This window comes from Polyodon spathula, chromosome 29 (genome assembly GCF_017654505.1).
Source record: "Polyodon spathula isolate WHYD16114869_AA chromosome 29, ASM1765450v1, whole genome shotgun sequence".
NCBI lineage: Eukaryota > Metazoa > Chordata > Actinopteri > Acipenseriformes > Polyodontidae > Polyodon > Polyodon spathula.
The window spans coordinates 1,549,832-1,566,262 of record NC_054562.1 but is presented as its reverse complement, the minus strand read 5'-3'; the positions used below and the strand labels follow the sequence as shown (position 1 = coordinate 1,566,262).

The 16,431-nt window shown below is 46.9% G+C and overlaps 3 protein-coding genes across 7 annotated transcripts in view; 2 read left to right on the top strand and 1 right to left on the bottom strand.

The window, feature by feature from the left end:
* The window catches only part of unc93b1 (unc-93 homolog B1, TLR signaling regulator), a 10,945-nt gene extending 8,086 nt beyond the window's left edge, over positions 1-2,859 (top strand). Inside the window, exons 8-10 of the mRNA XM_041231937.1 lie at positions 151-369; positions 2,311-2,428; positions 2,795-2,859. Coding sequence (XP_041087871.1) covers positions 151-369; positions 2,311-2,428; positions 2,795-2,859 — 402 coding nt within the window. The remainder of the gene's footprint in view (positions 1-150; positions 370-2,310; positions 2,429-2,794) is intronic.
* A 108-nt stretch (positions 2,860-2,967) lies between these two features.
* On the top strand, positions 2,968-16,385 carry crybb1l2 (crystallin, beta B1, like 2). Of its 5 annotated transcripts, XM_041232125.1 has the most exons (8): positions 2,979-3,040; positions 7,532-7,634; positions 12,803-12,953; positions 14,191-14,307; positions 14,694-14,812; positions 15,665-15,797; positions 15,906-16,048; positions 16,191-16,385. In XM_041232125.1, the coding sequence occupies exons 4-8, from the start codon at positions 14,209-14,211 to the stop codon at positions 16,360-16,362; spliced, it is 666 nt and encodes a 221-aa protein (XP_041088059.1). In that variant the 5' UTR covers positions 2,979-3,040; positions 7,532-7,634; positions 12,803-12,953; positions 14,191-14,208; the 3' UTR covers positions 16,363-16,385. The 5 variants fall into 5 exon arrangements, with proteins under 5 accessions (XP_041088060.1, XP_041088059.1, XP_041088062.1 ...); XM_041232126.1 differs by lacking the exon at positions 7,532-7,634 and having other exon boundaries at positions 2,968-3,040; XM_041232128.1 differs by lacking the exons at positions 7,532-7,634; positions 12,803-12,953.
* LOC121302279 (beta-crystallin A1-like) lies at positions 2,969-8,547 on the bottom strand. The gene is made up of 5 exons (XM_041232135.1): positions 8,412-8,547; positions 7,566-7,684; positions 6,558-6,699; positions 3,849-3,991; positions 2,969-3,116 (listed from the first exon to the last, which is right to left on the bottom strand). Exons 1-5 carry the CDS (start codon positions 8,463-8,465, stop codon positions 2,969-2,971), a joined length of 606 nt encoding a protein of 201 aa, XP_041088069.1. The 5' UTR covers positions 8,466-8,547.
* Positions 16,386-16,431: the final 46 nt, after the last annotated feature.

The following is a 16,431-nucleotide window of genomic DNA, read 5'->3' as shown; positions in this document are numbered from 1 at the left end:
GCATTGCTTGGTTATTGATCCATGTCTCTCTCCCCTCTCCCCCATCTCTCTCTCTCTCTCCCTCTCTCACTTCTCTCCTCTCCTCTCCCACTCTCCTCTTAGGCCTCTCTCCCCTCTCTCCTCTCCTCTCCCCCTCTCCTCTCTCTCCCTCTCTCTCTCTCTCCTCTCCCTCTCTCCTCTCTCTTAGCTCTGCTCGGGATCCTGTATGAGGATAAGGAGAGGCAGGACTTTGTTTTCACCGTCTATCACTGGTGGCAGGCCATGGCCATCTTTGTGGTGTACCTGTGGGAGGGGCTGCCGTTTACTTCCATGGGGTGGGGGGGTTGTTGGAGTGGAGGGGGGGTGGGGGGTTGGAGGGGAGAGGGGCAGGTACGTGTTCACACGAGGGGGACTGTAAGGATCGGTGCGTCAAACTGGGGCTCGACTAGGCTACTCAGAGAGGGATAAGAGAGAGGAGAGAGCGCGAGAGAGGAGAGGCCCTAGCCCCGCTGCTAGGAGAGGGGCTCTCCGTCTAGGGAGGAGAGAGATCCCTGGAGCAGTAGACAGAGCGAGAAGATGATAGAGTGGAGCGAGAGACAGATCGAGAGAGAGCGGATCCTCCCCGAGCCCGGCCCGTGAGAGTCCATGCCTTTAGGTCGTAGATGAGAGCGAGGAGGAAGAGAGAAGGAGAAGAGATAGGAGAGAGAGTAGAGAGGAGCGGTGCAGAGAGAGAAGAGAGAGAGGAGAAGAGTAGAGGGTGAGGGGAGGGAGATATAATCCGATTCGACAGGGTAGTACTACCAATGGTATCAGAGGCGGTCCTGGAGAGGATAACCACCCTACCGTCGCGGCGGACAGTGACTTCCTCGGGATAGCGGAGGGGGGCGTAGGGGGGCGGGAGCAGTGTTTCCAGTCTCAAGTGTCGTCGACGAATCATAACTAGACAACACACAGTGTTGTAAGCTAATAACTAGTCTCCGCGCTCCCCGACTCACATAATTACTGACGACCACATAACTACTACACACAAGGTGTGTGTGTGTGTGTGTGTGTCGTGATTGATCAGCGTATTGATTATTTATGTTATATTGGTTATCTGAATGTGTGTTTTGGTTTATCTTGAGTGTACTGATTTATTGATGAGTGAATGGTGGAGTGTATTGGTTATTGATTTTGTGCTGGTTATTGATTGTGGATTGGTTATTGATGGTGGATTGGTTATTGATGGTGTTATTGTGTGATTGGTTATTGATGGTGATGGTGGATTGGTTATTGATTGTGGATTGGTTATTGATTGTGGATTGGTTATTGATGGTGGATTGGTTATTGATTGTGGATTGTTATTGATGGTGATGGTGGATTGGTTATTGATAGTGGATTGGTTATTGATAGTGGATTGGTTATTGATGGTGATGGTGGATTGGTTATTGATTGTGGATTGGTTATTGATTGTGGATTGGTTATTGATGGTGATTGTGGATTGGTTATTGATTGTGGATTGTTATTGATTGATTGTGGATTGGTTATTGATGGTGGATTGGTTATTGATTGTGGATTGGTTATTGATAGTGGATTGGTTATTGATAGTGGATTGGTTATTGATAGTGGATTGGTTATTGATAGTGGATTGGTTATTGATTGTGGATTGGTTATTGATGGTGGATTGGTTATTGATGGTGATGGTGGATTGGTTATTGATTGTGGATTGTTATTGATGGTGATTGTGGATTGGTTATTGATAGTGGATTGGTTATTGATTGTGGATTGGTTATTGATGATGGTGGATTGGTTATTGATTGTGGATTGGTTATTGATAGTGGATTGGTTATTGATGGTGGATTGGTTATTGATTGTGGATTGGTTATTGATTGTGGATTGGTTATTGATGGTGATTGTGGATTGGTTATTGATGGTGGATTGGTTATTGATGGTGATTGTGGATTGGTTATTGATGGTGGATTGGTTATTGATTGTGGATTGGTTATTGATGGTGATTGTGGATTGGTTATTGATGGTGGATTGGTTATTGATTGTGGATTGTTATTGATGGTGATTGTGGATTGGTTATTGATGGTGGATTGGTTATTGATTGTGGATTGGTTATTGATTGTGGATTGGTTATTGATGGTGGATTGGTTATTGATTGTGGATTGGTTATTGATTGTGGATTGGTTATTGATTGTGGATTGGTTATTGATAGTGGATTGGTTATTGATAGTGGATTGGTTATTGATAGTGGATTGGTTATTGATAGTGGATTGGTTATTGATTGTGGATTGGTTATTGATGGTGGATTGGTTATTGATTGTGGATTGGTTATTGTCTCGGCAGGTGAAGGGGTATCGCTATCTGGAAGAGGAGAACTCTGATGAGTCAGACTGCGAGGGGAAGGAGGAGGAGGAGGAGGAGGAGGAGGAAGAGCCCGTTATTGCTCTGATGCTCGTTGATTGTGATCCTCTCTCTCTTGATGTTGACAGGAGAGAGATGAGAGGAGAGAGAGGGAGGGAGAGAGAGAGGGAGTTTGTTGTATTATAAATTTATTTGGCAATATTGTACTTGTAATCTAGTCATGCAAATAAAGAACATTTGAATAAACTTGTAACCTTAAACAGAGATAGAGAGAGTATTATTTGGTGTAAGGTGTGTCATCTTATTAAATATAGATAATAATAAATAATAATAATAATAATACAATAATAATAAAATATTATTACTGGGTTGTTCGACCACGACTCAAACTCTTTGGACAAAATAAACTAAAAGTTTGTCCTGTCCTTAAGTTGAAGTAGTGTTCTCCTCTCTCCGACCGCATCAGACTTCCTCCTGTCTCCTCCCTCTCCCTCCTCCGCTCTTCTACTCCTCTCTCCCTCCTTCTCCTAAAATACTCTCCCCCTCTCCTATCTCTTCAGAGAGGAGAAGGAGGGGAGAGAGATGGGAGGGAGGGAGGAGAGAGGGAGGGGAGAGAGAACCAAGGTCTTCTCGACAGAATCTAGTGGATCATCCTGCGGATGGATTGGATTTGGGGGGTCTGGGCATGGGAGCCCCAGTTCTTCCAGTGCTGGTAATCACCGCTGTGACGTTCACACTCCATAATATACTGGTAACCACGGTAACCTGGATACTGGTAGCACACCCAACTGAGGAGAGGGAGAGGGAGAGAGATGGATGAGGGAGAGAGGAGATGGAGAGGGAGAGGGGGAGAGGGATGGGAGAGGAAGAGGGAGAGAGAGGGAGGGAGCAGTGTGATCCAGTCCTAGTTTCACTAGGAGTTTAATAATCAGACTCCCGCTGCACAGCAGTGTGATCCAGTCCTGCTTTCACTAGGAGTTTAATAATAAGACACACCTGAGCTTGTTACCTAGACACACTGATCACTAGTTCGAACGTCCAACTAAAACCCACACCACCATCCACAACACAACAACCATCCTTTTTTTTTTTTGTGTTGTTGTTTTTTTTTTATTTGTTTAACCTTGTGACAAAAAAACAACACAACACACTAAAACTAAACCACCAAACCTAACACACACCAACTTACACCAACAAACTAAACACACTAACAACTAAAAAAAACAAAACAATAAAAACAACCACTACTGGCTGATCAAGCTGGTAGTGAAACCTGGACTGGATCACACTGCTGTGCAGTAGGAGTCTGATTACCAGCCCTGCTTGGTGATCAGTTGCATTGATAATCTAGACCACAATGAATGAGGGAGGAGGGGAGGGGAGTGAAGGGGGCTGTACTCAGTGAAGGATGGAGTGAAGGAGAGAGAGGAGTGAACGGGGCTGTACTCAATGAAGGAGGAAGGAGAGAAGGAAAAGTGAAGGAGGGGGGGGCAGGGGTGAAGGAGGGGGGCGATACTCACGCTCCACTCTGCACTTGCATTGACCCGACCTCGTTGTTGCACCAGCCCATAGCCTGCAGGGAGGGGTAATCATCACACAGCTCCACACAGCGACCCAGGAACCCCTCCTTCTCATAGATCACCATCCGAGAACAGCGGTGAGACTGAGAGAGGAGAGGAGAGGAGGAGGGAGAGGAGAGAGGGAAGAGGAGGGAATAGGAGAGAGGGAGGATGAAGTGGGAGATAGGAGCTGGAGAGGGAGGAAGAGAGAGGAGAGAGGCGAGAGCAGAGAGGAGAGGAGAGGAGAGATGAGAGGAGAGGAGAGAGAAGGGGGAGAGAGGAGAGTGAAGTAGGGTATGATACTTCAAGCACAATAAATACACCTTGAGAAGGGGAGTGGGAGTGTAATAGAGTGCAGTATCTGTTACTCACAGCGCAGTACAGTGCAGTATAGTGTAGTATCTGGTACTCACAGTGCAGTATAGTGCAGTATCTGTTACTCACAGCACAGTACAGTGCAGTATAGTGTAGTATCTGGTACTCACAGCGCAGTATAGCGCAGTATCTGGTACTCACAGTGCAGTACAGTGCAGTATCTGGTACTCACAGTGCAGTATAGTGTAGTATCTGGTACTCACAGTGCAGTATAGTGTAGTATCTGGTACTCACAGTGCAGTATAGTGTAGTATCTGGTACTCACAGCGCAGTATAGTGTAGTACCTGGTACTCACAGTGCAGTATAGTGTAGTATCTGGTACTCACAGTGCAGTATAGTGTAGTATCTGGTACTCACAGTGCAGTACAGCGCAGTATTTGGTACTCACAGTGCAGTATAGTGTAGTATCTGGTACTCACAGTGCAGTATAGTGTAGTATCTGGTACTCACAGTGCAGTACAGTGCAGTACAGTGCAGTATCTGGTACTCACAGTGCAGTACAGCGCAGTATTTGGTACTCACAGTGCAGTATAGTGTAGTATCTGGTACTCACAGCGCAGTATAGTGTAGTATCTGGTACTCACAGTGCAGTATAGTGTAGTATCTGGTACTCACAGTGCAGTACAGCGCAGTATCTGGTACTCACAGTGCAGTATAGTGCAGTATCTGGTACTCACAGTGCAGTATAGTGTAGTATCTGGTACTCACAGCACAGTACAGTGCAGTATCTGGTAGTCACAGCACAGTACAGTGCAGTATCTGGTACTCACAGCGCAGTACAGCGCAGTATCTGGTACAGTGCAGTACAGCGCAGTATTTGGTACTCACAGTGCAGTACAGTGCAGTATCTGGTACTCACAGTGCAGTATAGTGTAGTATCTGGTACTCACAGTGCAGTATAGTGTAGTATCTGGTACTCACAGCGCAGTATAGTGTAGTATCTGGTACTCACAGCTCAGTATAGTGTAGTATCTGGTACTCACAGTGCAGTATAGTGTAGTATCTGGTACTCACAGCGCAGTATAGTGTAGTATCTGGTACTCACAGCTCAGTATAGTGTAGTATCTGGTACTCACAGTGCAGTATAGTGTAGTATCTGGTACTCACAGCACAGTATAGTGTAGTATCTGGTACTCACAGCACAGTATAGTGTAGTATCTGGTACTCACAGCACAGTATAGTGTAGTATCTGGTACTCACAGCACAGTATAGTGTAGTATCTGGTACTCACAGCACAGTATAGTGTAGTATCTGGTACTCACAGCACAGTATAGTGTAGTATCTGGTACTCACAGCGCAGTATAGTGTAGTATCTGGTACTCACAGCGCAGTATAGTGTAGTATCTGGTACTCACAGCGCAGTATAGTGTAGTATCTGGTACTCACAGCACAGTATAGTGTAGTATCTGGTACTCACAGCGCAGTACAGTGCAGTATCTGGTACTCACAGTGCAGTACAGTAGTGTACGTAGCTGGGTACCACAGTGCAGTATAGTGTAGTACGGTGTACTCACAGTGCAGCATAGTGTAGTATCTGGTACCCACAGTGCAGTATAGTGTGAGTATCTGGTACTCACCCAGCGCAGTAAAACACACAGCGCAGTACAGTACAGTGCAGTATCTGGTACTCACAGTGCAGTACAGCGCAGTACAGCGCAGTATTTGGTACTCACAGTGCAGTATAGTGTAGTATCTGGTACTCACAGCTCAGTATAGTGTAGTATCTGGTACTCACAGTGCAGTATAGTGTAGTATCTGGTACTCACAGCTCAGTATAGTGTAGTATCTGGTACTCACAGCTCAGTATAGTGTAGTATCTGGTACTCACAGTGCAGTATAGTGTAGTATCTGGTACTCACAGTGCAGTACAGCGCAGTATTTGGTACTCACAGTGCAGTATAGTGTAGTATCTGGTACTCACAGCGCAGTATAGTGTAGTATCTGGTACTCACAGCGCAGTATAGTGTAGTATCTGGTACTCACAGCACAGTATAGTGTAGTATCTGGTACTCACAGCGCAGTATAGTGTAGTATCTGGTACTCGCAGTACAGTACAGTGCAGTATCTGGTACTCACAGCGCAGTACAGTGCAGTATCTGGTACTCACAGCGCAGTACAGTGCAGTATCTGGTACTCACAGCGCAGTACAGTGCAGTATCTGGTACTCACAGTGCAGTACAGTGCAGTATCTGGTACTCACAGCGCAGTGCAGTGCAGGAGCTGGTACTCACAGCAGTGCAGTACAGTGCAGTATCTGGTACTCAGTGCAATACAGTGCAGTATCTGGTACTCACAGCGCAGTACACAGGTCTGAAGGACATGAGTCTCTCCACGTGGTAGGACAGGTTCCCACTCCAGCCATCCCAGCGAGGGTACTCCCCCCTCTCCAACACAAACTGCTGGCCCTGGAAGTCATGGTGCTCGAACCCAACCCATCTGAGAGAGAGGAGAGGAGAGGATGAGATGAGAGAGGAGAGAGAGAGGGAGGAGAGAGTGGGAGAGGTGGAGCAGAGAGAGGGAGAGAGGAGAGGAGGGGGAGGAGGAGAGATAGAGAGAGAGAGAGGAGCGTAGAGTCGGGCGGGGGATAGAGGCGATGAGAGGAGCTGAGATACGAGAGGAATGAAGAGAGACGAGAGGAGAGGAGAGAGGAGAGGAGAAGAAAGAGAGAGGAGAGGAGTGGGGAGGAGAGATAGAGAGACAGTGTAATCACTCCCCACTCTCTCCACACAGATTTGATAGCTGATAGATTGACAGGTATATTGATCTATGCAGTGGTGTATAGATCTCTGTATTGGTGTATTGATCTTTGTAGTGGTGTATTGATTGATGTATTGGTGTATTGATCTCTGTATTGGTGTATAGATCCCTGTATTGATCCCTGTATTGAAGTATCGCTCTCTGTATTGGTGTATTGATCCGTGTATTGGTGTATAGATCACTGTATTCATGTAGTGATCGCTGTATTGCTCTCTGTATTGATGTATTGCTCTCTGTATTGGTGTATTGATCCGTGTATTGGTGTATTGCTCTCTGTATTAGTGTATTGATCCGTGTATTGGTGTATTGATCGCTGTATTGGTGTATTGATCCGTATAGTGGTGTATTGATCCGTGTATCGATCTCTGTATTGGTGTATTGATCCGTGTATTGATCTCTGTATTGGTGTATTGATCCGTGTATTGATCTCTGTATTGGTGTGTTGATCCGTGTATTGGTGTATTGGTGTATTGATCGATGTATTGCTCTCTGTATTGGTGTATTGATCCAGGTATTGATCCGTGTATTGGTGTATTGATACTCACGCCCCGCTCTCCACTCTGATTGATCGCACGTTGTCGAAGCCGCAGTCCTGGATGTTACAGCACTCCGAGGTGAACTCCTGACACTTGCCCTGGAAGTACTCCTGCTCCCACACCTTCACCTGAGCAACCAGAGAGCAAAATATAACCCTACCGCTAACTGCACCCCCACACCATCACTGTGTGTGTGTGTGTGTCAGAGTGTGTGTCAGTGTGTCAGTGTGTGTGTGTGTGTGTCAGAGTGTGTGTCGTGTGTGTGTGTGAGTGTGTGTCAGTGTGTGTGTGTGTGTTTGTGTGTGTGTGTGTGTGTGTCAGTGTGTGTGTGTCAGTGTGTGTGTGTGTCAGTGTGTCCGTGTGTGTGTGTGTGTGTGATGTGTGTGTGTTGGATGCGTGGGTGGGTGTGTCATGGGGGTATGGGGTGTGCAGTTTGTTTGTGTGTATGTGTGTCACCTGGTGTGTGTGTCAATAAGCTGGGTGTGTGTGTGTGTCAGTGTGTGTGTGTGTATGTGGGTGTGTCAGTGTGTGTGTGTGTATGTGTGTGACCCTGACCTCTAGTGCCATACACAGTTACAACATCGTTTAAATAAGCTGGAATAAATTAATAATAAATTCAGTGAAACCTTTACAAATTTTAAAAAAGCAACAACGCTTTAAATCTATAACCCCTCTCACACCGTTCTCTCATCCACGCAGTGTCCAGTCCGCCCTGTTACCAAGGCAACCGGCCGTCCGTTTTCGGTCGCTTGTGAAACCGGAGCCCCGATTAATTTACTTTCTCGTTGTAAAATATTGCACCGAGACTTTTGCTATCGACAGGATACGTTCAGACAGGATCGCCAATCCCCTTACCTTCCAGAAGGGGGCGTACCCCATTCCCTGCTGAGTGGCACCAGCGCTCTGCATCTTCGGTTTTCTGGGAAAAAATTAAAACTGGATTCAATTTGGAATACAGTTCACTAGACTAGACTGTATTGAATTAGCTGGCTCTCAGATCCCCAGTACAGCGCATGAGTGCTCTAGACTAGACTGTATTGAATTAGCTGCTCTCAGATCCCCAGTACAGCACAGTGCTGTTACACTAGACTAGACTGTATTGAATTAGCTGGCTCTCAGATCCCCAGTACAGCACAGTTCTCTAGACTAGACTGTATTGAATTAGCTGGCTCTCAGATCCCCAGTACAGCACAGTGCTGTTACACTAGACTAGACTGTATTGAATTAGCTGGCTCTCAGATCCCCAGTACAGCACTGAGTTACTCTATACTAGACTGTATTGAATTAGCTGCTCTCAGATCCCCAGTACAGCACTGAGTTCTCTATACTAGACTGTATTGAATTAGCTGGCTCTCAGATCCCCAGTACAGCACTGAGTTCTCTATACTAGACTGTATTGAATTAGCTGCTCTCAGATCCCCAGTACAGCGCTGTTTCACTAGACTAGACTGTATTGAATTAGCTGGCTCTCAGATCCCAGTACAGCGCTGAGTTCTCTAGACTAGACTGTATTGAATTAGCTGCTCTCAGATCCCCAGTACAGCACTGAGTTCTCTACACTAGACTGTATTGAATTAGCTGGCTCTCAGATCCCCAGTACAGCACTGAGTTCTCTACACTAGACTGCATTGAATTAGCTGCTCTCAGATCCCAAGTACAGCACTGAGTTCTCTACACTAAACTGTATTGATTTAGCTGCTCTCAGATCCCCAGTACAGCACTGAGTTCTCTACACTAGACTGTATTGAATTAGCTGCTCTCAGATCCCCAGTACAGCGCTGAGTTCTCTACACTAGACTGTATTGAATTAGCTGCTCTCAGATCCCCAGTACAGCGCTGAGTTCTCTACACTAGACTGTATTGAATTAGCTGCTCTCAGATCCCCAGTACAGCACTGAGTTCTCTACACTAGACTAGACTGTATTTAACTGTGAATTAGCTGCTCTCTCTCAGATCCCCAGTACAGCACTGAGTTCTCTATACTAGACTGTATTGAATTAGCTGGCTCTCAGATCCCCAGTACAGCACAGTGCTGTTCTCTAGACTAGACTGTATTGAATTAGCTGGCTCTCAGATCCCCAGTACAGCACAGTGCTGTTACACTAGACCAGACTGTATTGAATTAGCTGACTCTCAGATCCCCAGTACACTTCTCTACACACTGTATTGAATTAACTGCTCTCAGATCCCCTCTAGTTCTCTACACTAGACTGTATTGAATTAGCTGGCTCTCAGATCCCCAGTACAGCACTGAGTTATCTACACTAGACTGTATTGAATTAGCTGCTCTCAGATCCCCAGTACAGCACTGAGTTCTCTAGACTAGACTGTATTGAATTAGCTGGCTCTCAGATCCCCAGTACAGCGCAGTGCTGTTACACTAGACTAGACTGTATTGAATTAGCTGCTCTCAGATCCCCAGTACAGCACAGTGCTGTTCACTAGACTAGACTGCATTGAATTAGCTGCTCTCAGATCCCCAGTACAGCACAGTGTACACTAGACTAGACTGTATTGAATTAGCTGGCTCTCAGATTCCCAGTACAGCACTGAGTTCTCTAGACTAGACTGTATTGAATTAGCTGGCTCTCAGATCCCCAGTACAGCACTGCTGTTCTCTACACTAGACTGTATTGAATTAGCTGGCTCTCAGATCCCCAGTACAGCGCAGTGCTGTTCTCTAGACTAGACTGTATTGAATTAGCTGGCTCTCAGATCCCCAGTACAGCACAGTGCTGTTACACTAGACTAGACTGTATTGAATTAGCTGGCTCTCAGATCCCCAGTACAGCACAGTGCTGTTACACTAGACTAGACTGTATTGAATTAGCTGGCTCTCAGATCCCCAGTACAGCACAGTGCTGTTACACTAGACTAGACTGCATTGAATTAGCTGCTCTCAGATCCCCAGTACAGCACAGTGCTGTTACACTAGACTAGACTGTATTGAATTAGCTGGCTCTCAGATCCCCAGTACAGCACAGTGCTGTTACACTAGACTAGACTGTATTGAATTAGCTGGCTCTCAGATCCCCAGTACAGCACTGAGTTCTCTACACTAGACTGTATTGAATTAGCTGCTCTCAGATCCCAGTACAGTGCTGTTAGTTCACTAGACTAGACTGTATTGAATTAGCTGGCTCTCACACAGAGAGGAGAGAGAGAGAGAGAGAGAGAGAGAGAGAGAGAAGAGAGAGAGAGAGAGAGAGAGAGAGAGAGAGAGAGAGAGAGAGAGAGAGAGAGAGAGAGAGACACAGACACACTATGTCTTACCTTATAGTCTGTGCAATACAGATCAGTTCTGTTTTTTCAGTCTACTCTGGCTAGCTGGTTTTATACTGAGGTTTGACCTCCTCACTCAGCAAAAAACTAGACCTCCCCCAAAACCCCCCCCCCCCAAAACACCACACTACCCCGTTTTTTTTTTGATCCCATAGCGGGTGGCGTTGGGGGCAAATTTCTATTTGTTGGTACCGGGTGGATGGGGGGGTTAGGGGGGCGTTTGTGAGATGTATCCGCTCTCACTCGCGTAGTCGTTATTCTATAGAGAACCTACAGGGGCTCCCTTAGCTGTAGATTAACAAAACATGGTCTATCCCTTCTCCTGTCATTGATTGAGGGATTAACAGAGAGAAAGAGAGAGGGAGAGAGGGAGGGAGGGAGGGAGAGGTGAGAGAAACCGACACGCAGCGTCAGTGAGACGATTTCCAAACGCTGAGAGAAGCGAATTCAAGTCCAAGGACTGGCAGGCTCATCGTGGAAACCGTTTACCATCGAATTCACTATACCATTCAATCTGCATAGTTTAATATATTATACAGAACAAGCACGATTCAGACACCCCCCCCTGAGCTTCAATCTGCATAGTTTAATATATTATACAGCAACACCAAACACGATTCAGACAGCCCCCCTGAGCTTCAATCTGCATAGTTTTATATATTATACAGCAACACCAAACACGATTCAGACAGCCCCCCTGAGCTTCAATCTGCATAGTTTTATATATTATACAGCAACACCAAACACGATTCAGACACCCCCCTGAGCTTCAATCTGCATAGTTTTATATATTATACAGCAACACCAAACACGATTCAGACACCCCCCTGAGCTTCAATCTGCATAGTTTGATATATTATACTGCAACACCAAACACGATTCAGACACCCCCCTGAGCTTCAATCTGCATAGTTTTATATATTATACAGCAACACCAAACACGATTCAGACAGCCCCCCTGAGTTTCAATCTGCATAGTTTGATATATTATACTGCAACACCAAACACGATTCAGACACCCCCCTGAGCTTCAATCTGCATAGTTTTATATATTATACAGCAACACCAAACACGATTCAGACAGCCCCCCTGAGCTTCAATCTGCATAGTTTAATATATTATACAGCAACACCAAACACGATTCAGACAGCCCCCCTGAGCTTCAATCTGCATAGTTTTATATATTATACTGCAACACCAAACACGATTCAGACAGCCCCCCTGAGCTTCAATCTGCATAGTTTGATATATTATACTGCAACACCAAACACGATTCAGACAGCCCCCCTGAGCTTCAATCTGCATAGTTTGATATATTATACTGCAACACCAAACACGATTCAGACAGCCCCCCTGAGCTTCAATCTGCATAGTTTTATATATTATACTGCAACACCAAACACGATTCAGACAGCCCCCCTGAGCTTCAATCTGCATAGTTTTATATATTATACAGCAACACCAAACACGATTCAGACACCCCCCTGAGCTTCAATCTGCATAGTTTTATATATTATACAGCAACACCAAACACGATTCAGACAGCACCCCTGAGCTTCAATCTGCATAGTTTTATATATTATACAGCAACACCAAACACGATTCAGACAGCCCCCCTGAGTTTCAATCTGCATAGTTTTATATATTATACAGCAACACCAAACACGATTCAGACAGCCCCCCTGAGCTTCAATCTGCATAGTTTTATATATTATACAGCAACACCAAACACGATTCAGACAGCCCCCCTGAGCTTCAATCTGCATAGTTTTATATATTATACAGCAACACCAAACACGATTCAGACATGATGTTTGATGTTACAACATAATGCATATTTCGGTTTCAAGTCTATAGGACATATCTGAATGTATCTGCTGACTGCACCGTCTCTTCTGTCTATATCTCTCTCGTATTTTTCTTTTCTCTTGCGTGTTTGATGATTTCGTGGGACCCATTCAAAGCCGCGTTGTCGGCTCAGCGGTTTTGTTTCGCCGGTGGTAATCCCCTCTCTGCCCGAGCCAGGGTATAAAACGCCGGGGTCGGGGAGTCGAGAGGCACACGCCGCAGATTACCAGCGCATCCAGAACTATACCAGACGAACCGAACCGACAGGTGAGACCCGGAGCACAACACGATTCACAGAGAGAGAGGAGTGAGAGAATGAGAGAGGGAGGAGAGAGAGAGGAGAGAGAGGGAGAGATGAGAGAGGAGAGAGGGAGAGGAGAGGAGAGCGAGAAAGAGAGAGAGGAGAGAGAGGGGGAGAGAGAGTGGTGACCTGACACTACAGAGAGACACTCTAGTAAGATGATCCCTCTCTCTTCTCGAGACTCTCTCTTCCCTCTCTACTCATCTCCTCCCTCGGAGATGAGGATCTCTCTCTCCACTCTCTTAGAGAGGAGAGAGAGTGTGAGAGAAGGAGAGAGATGGGGGAGAGAGGGAGGGAGAGAGAGAAGAGGAGAGAGAGAGAAGGAGAGAGAGAGAGAGAGGGGGGAGAGGGAGTGTGAGAGAGAGAAGAGGAGAGAGAGAGGGAGGGAGAGAGGGAGGAGAGAGAGGAGAGAGGAGAGAGGGAGTGTGAGAGAGAGAAGAGGAGGGAGGGAGGGAGGAGAGAGGTTTGACTAGGAAAGGAGAATCCAATAAACTTTTTACTGAACTATTAGATGGTTTGATAATCGCTGGCAAATTCTTTCAGAACGACCAAAACAAAAAAAAAATAGTTTTATGCTCTGTATATTTTGTTCTGTGAAACTGAAATTATAGCAAAGAATGGAAAGAAAATCGATTATAAAACAGAACTGCGTGCGTCATAAAACGAGAACTGTCGTTTGAAACAACGCAACCGAAGCGCCCTCGACAATAAAAAAAACTAAAAGGCTTACCAGATTATTTTGTTAAAATGTATATTTATATATAGTCTGACACGGTTATACGGGGTAGCGAAGGGCAGTTTCAATAAACGGCCGGTAAAGGGAGCCGCTCCAACCCGCTCTCCACCCGCTGAGTACAATAAATACAGAAGAGAAATCGCTGTATTTTCTCTGTAAATGAAGATAAACCGAGCCATTTATATACCGCGTTATTACGCGCACATTATATAGTTACTGTCCATAGCAACTGAGAAGCTGTTATTTGGTATTAGGGTTCGGGTTTGGCACATTGCCTCTATATTAACGGCTTCCACACTAAACAGCCCCCCCAGGGTGAGTTTCTCGGACTAGTTTTGGATTGGTTTGCATTGTAATTATATTGCATTGTAACTGGATTGCATTGTCATTAGATTACATTGTAACGTGTTTGACGCGCCTCCTCTAACGTTCTGTTTTTGGTTGTTCCCCCCCCCCCCCACCCCCAGGACTCCCAGCACTGAAGCATGTCTGCTAGCGAAGAACAGAGCAAGACCCAGCCCCAGACCGACGGGAAGAGCGGAGCCACGTCCAAGAATTCCCAGATGGGGATGAACGAGTATAAGGTAATCAATCAAATAGACAGGTAATCAATCAAACAGCCAGGTGATCAATCGAAGAGCCAGGTGATCAATCGAAGAGCCAGGTGATCAATCGAAGAGCCAGGTAATCAATCAAACAGCCAGGTGATCAATCGAAGCGGCAGCCAGCCAATCAATCAGTCAACCCAAAATCTAACCTGTCCCTGCTCTCTCTGTCTCTTCTCCCTCTCCCTCTCTCTCTCTCTCCCCTCTCCTCCCTCTCTCTCCCCGCTCTCCTATCTCAATCCCTCCTCCCTCTCCCCCTCCTTCCACTCCGCTCTCCCTCCCCCATTCCTTTCTCCTCTCCTCTCCTCTCTCCCCCTTCCCTCCCCTCCCCTCCCCTCCCCTCCCTCTCTTCTCCTCTCTTTCAGATGTATGTTTTTGACCAGGAGAATTTCCAGGGTCGCTGTATGGCGTTCTCTGCCGAGTGCAGGAATGTGTGTGAGAGCGGCTTCGACAGGATCCGCTCCGTCCGAGTGGAGTGCGGCCCGTGAGTGCACTCTCCCTCTCACTCCTCTCACCCCTCTCTGTATCTCACACTATCACCGCTCTCTCATTCTCTCACCCCTCTCCCATTCTCTCTATCTCACTCTATCACTATCACCTTCTCTCACTCCTCTCACCCCTCTCTGTATCTCACTCTATCACCCTCTCTCACCCACCCCTCTCCCATTCTCTCTAGCTCACCCTCTCAGATTTTCACTCTGTATCTCACTCTATCACCCTCTCTCATTCTCTCTATCTCGCTCTATTACTATCACCCTCTCTCACTCCTCTCTGTATCTCACCTTATCAACCTCTCTCACTCCTCTCCCATTCTCTCTATCTCACCCTCTCAGATTCTCGCTCTGTACCTCACCTGTCTCACTCTCTATCTCATTCTTCTCATGCTACCTCTCTCCTCTCCTTTCTCTCTCCTTACTTTCTCACTTTCTCCTCTCACACTCCCTCTCTCCTTGCTCTCTCACTCTTTCCTCTCTCACACTCCCTCTCTCTCAATCCCCTCTCTCATCTCTCTCCTCTCTCTTCTCTCTCCTCACTCTGTCTCTCTCCTCTCTCTCTCATCTCTCCTCGCTCTCTGTCTCTCTCCTCGCTCCCCTTGCTCTCTGTCTCTCTCCTATCTCTCCTCTCTCCTTGCTCCCCTTGCTCTCTGTCTCTTTCCTCTCTCTCCTCTCCCTCTGTCTCTCTCCTCTCTCTCCTCTCTCTCTCGTCTCTCCTTGCTCTCTGTCTCTCTCCTCTCTCTCCTCTCTCTCTCGTCTCTCCTTGCTCTCTGTCTCTCTCCTCTCTCTCCTCTCTCTTTGCTGTCCTCGCTCACACTCCTCTCTCCTCTCTCTCTCTCCAGCTGGGTGGGGTATGATCAGATGAATTTCTGTGGTGAGATGTTTATCCTGGAGAAGGGAGAGTTTCCTCGCTGGGATTCCTGGTCTAACAGCTACAGGAACGAGTACATGATGTCATTCCGACCCGTGCGCATGGTACGAGACTCAGCACTCCACAGCACTGACATTCACCCTGCTCACTCTATCCCTTCTTTAACTATTCTCGCTGTCGTTGTGGGGGACCCGGTCCTCTCCTCTCCGCAGGACCCTGAGAAGCACAAGGTGTGCCTGTTTGAGGTGGGGGAGTTCAAGGGCAGAAAGATGGAGATCATGGACGACGATGTGCCCAGCCTCTTCTCTTACGGGTTCACTGACCGCGTGGGCAGCGCCAGCGTCCTGTGCGGAACGTGAGTGCAGCTCCATACAGGCTAGTGACACGCTACTGACACGCTACACTGAGAGAGACACGCGCTGAGACACACACACACACACACACGCCAAACACAACTGAAGCCCCCTCACTGATTCCCCACCTCTCCCCTCTCCCAGGTGGGTCGGCTACCAGTATCCCGGTTACCGCGGTTACCAGTACCTCTTCGAGAAGGGCGACTACCGCCACTGGAACGAGTGGGGCGCTCGCACCCCCCAAATCCAATCCATGAGGCGCCTGCGTGACATGCAGTGGCACAAGCAGGGCTGCTACACCCTGGCTGCCAAGTGAGGGCGCCAGAGAGGAGAGAGGAGAGGAGGATTAAGGGGAGAGCGTAGAGGGAGGATCTAGATCGAGGGG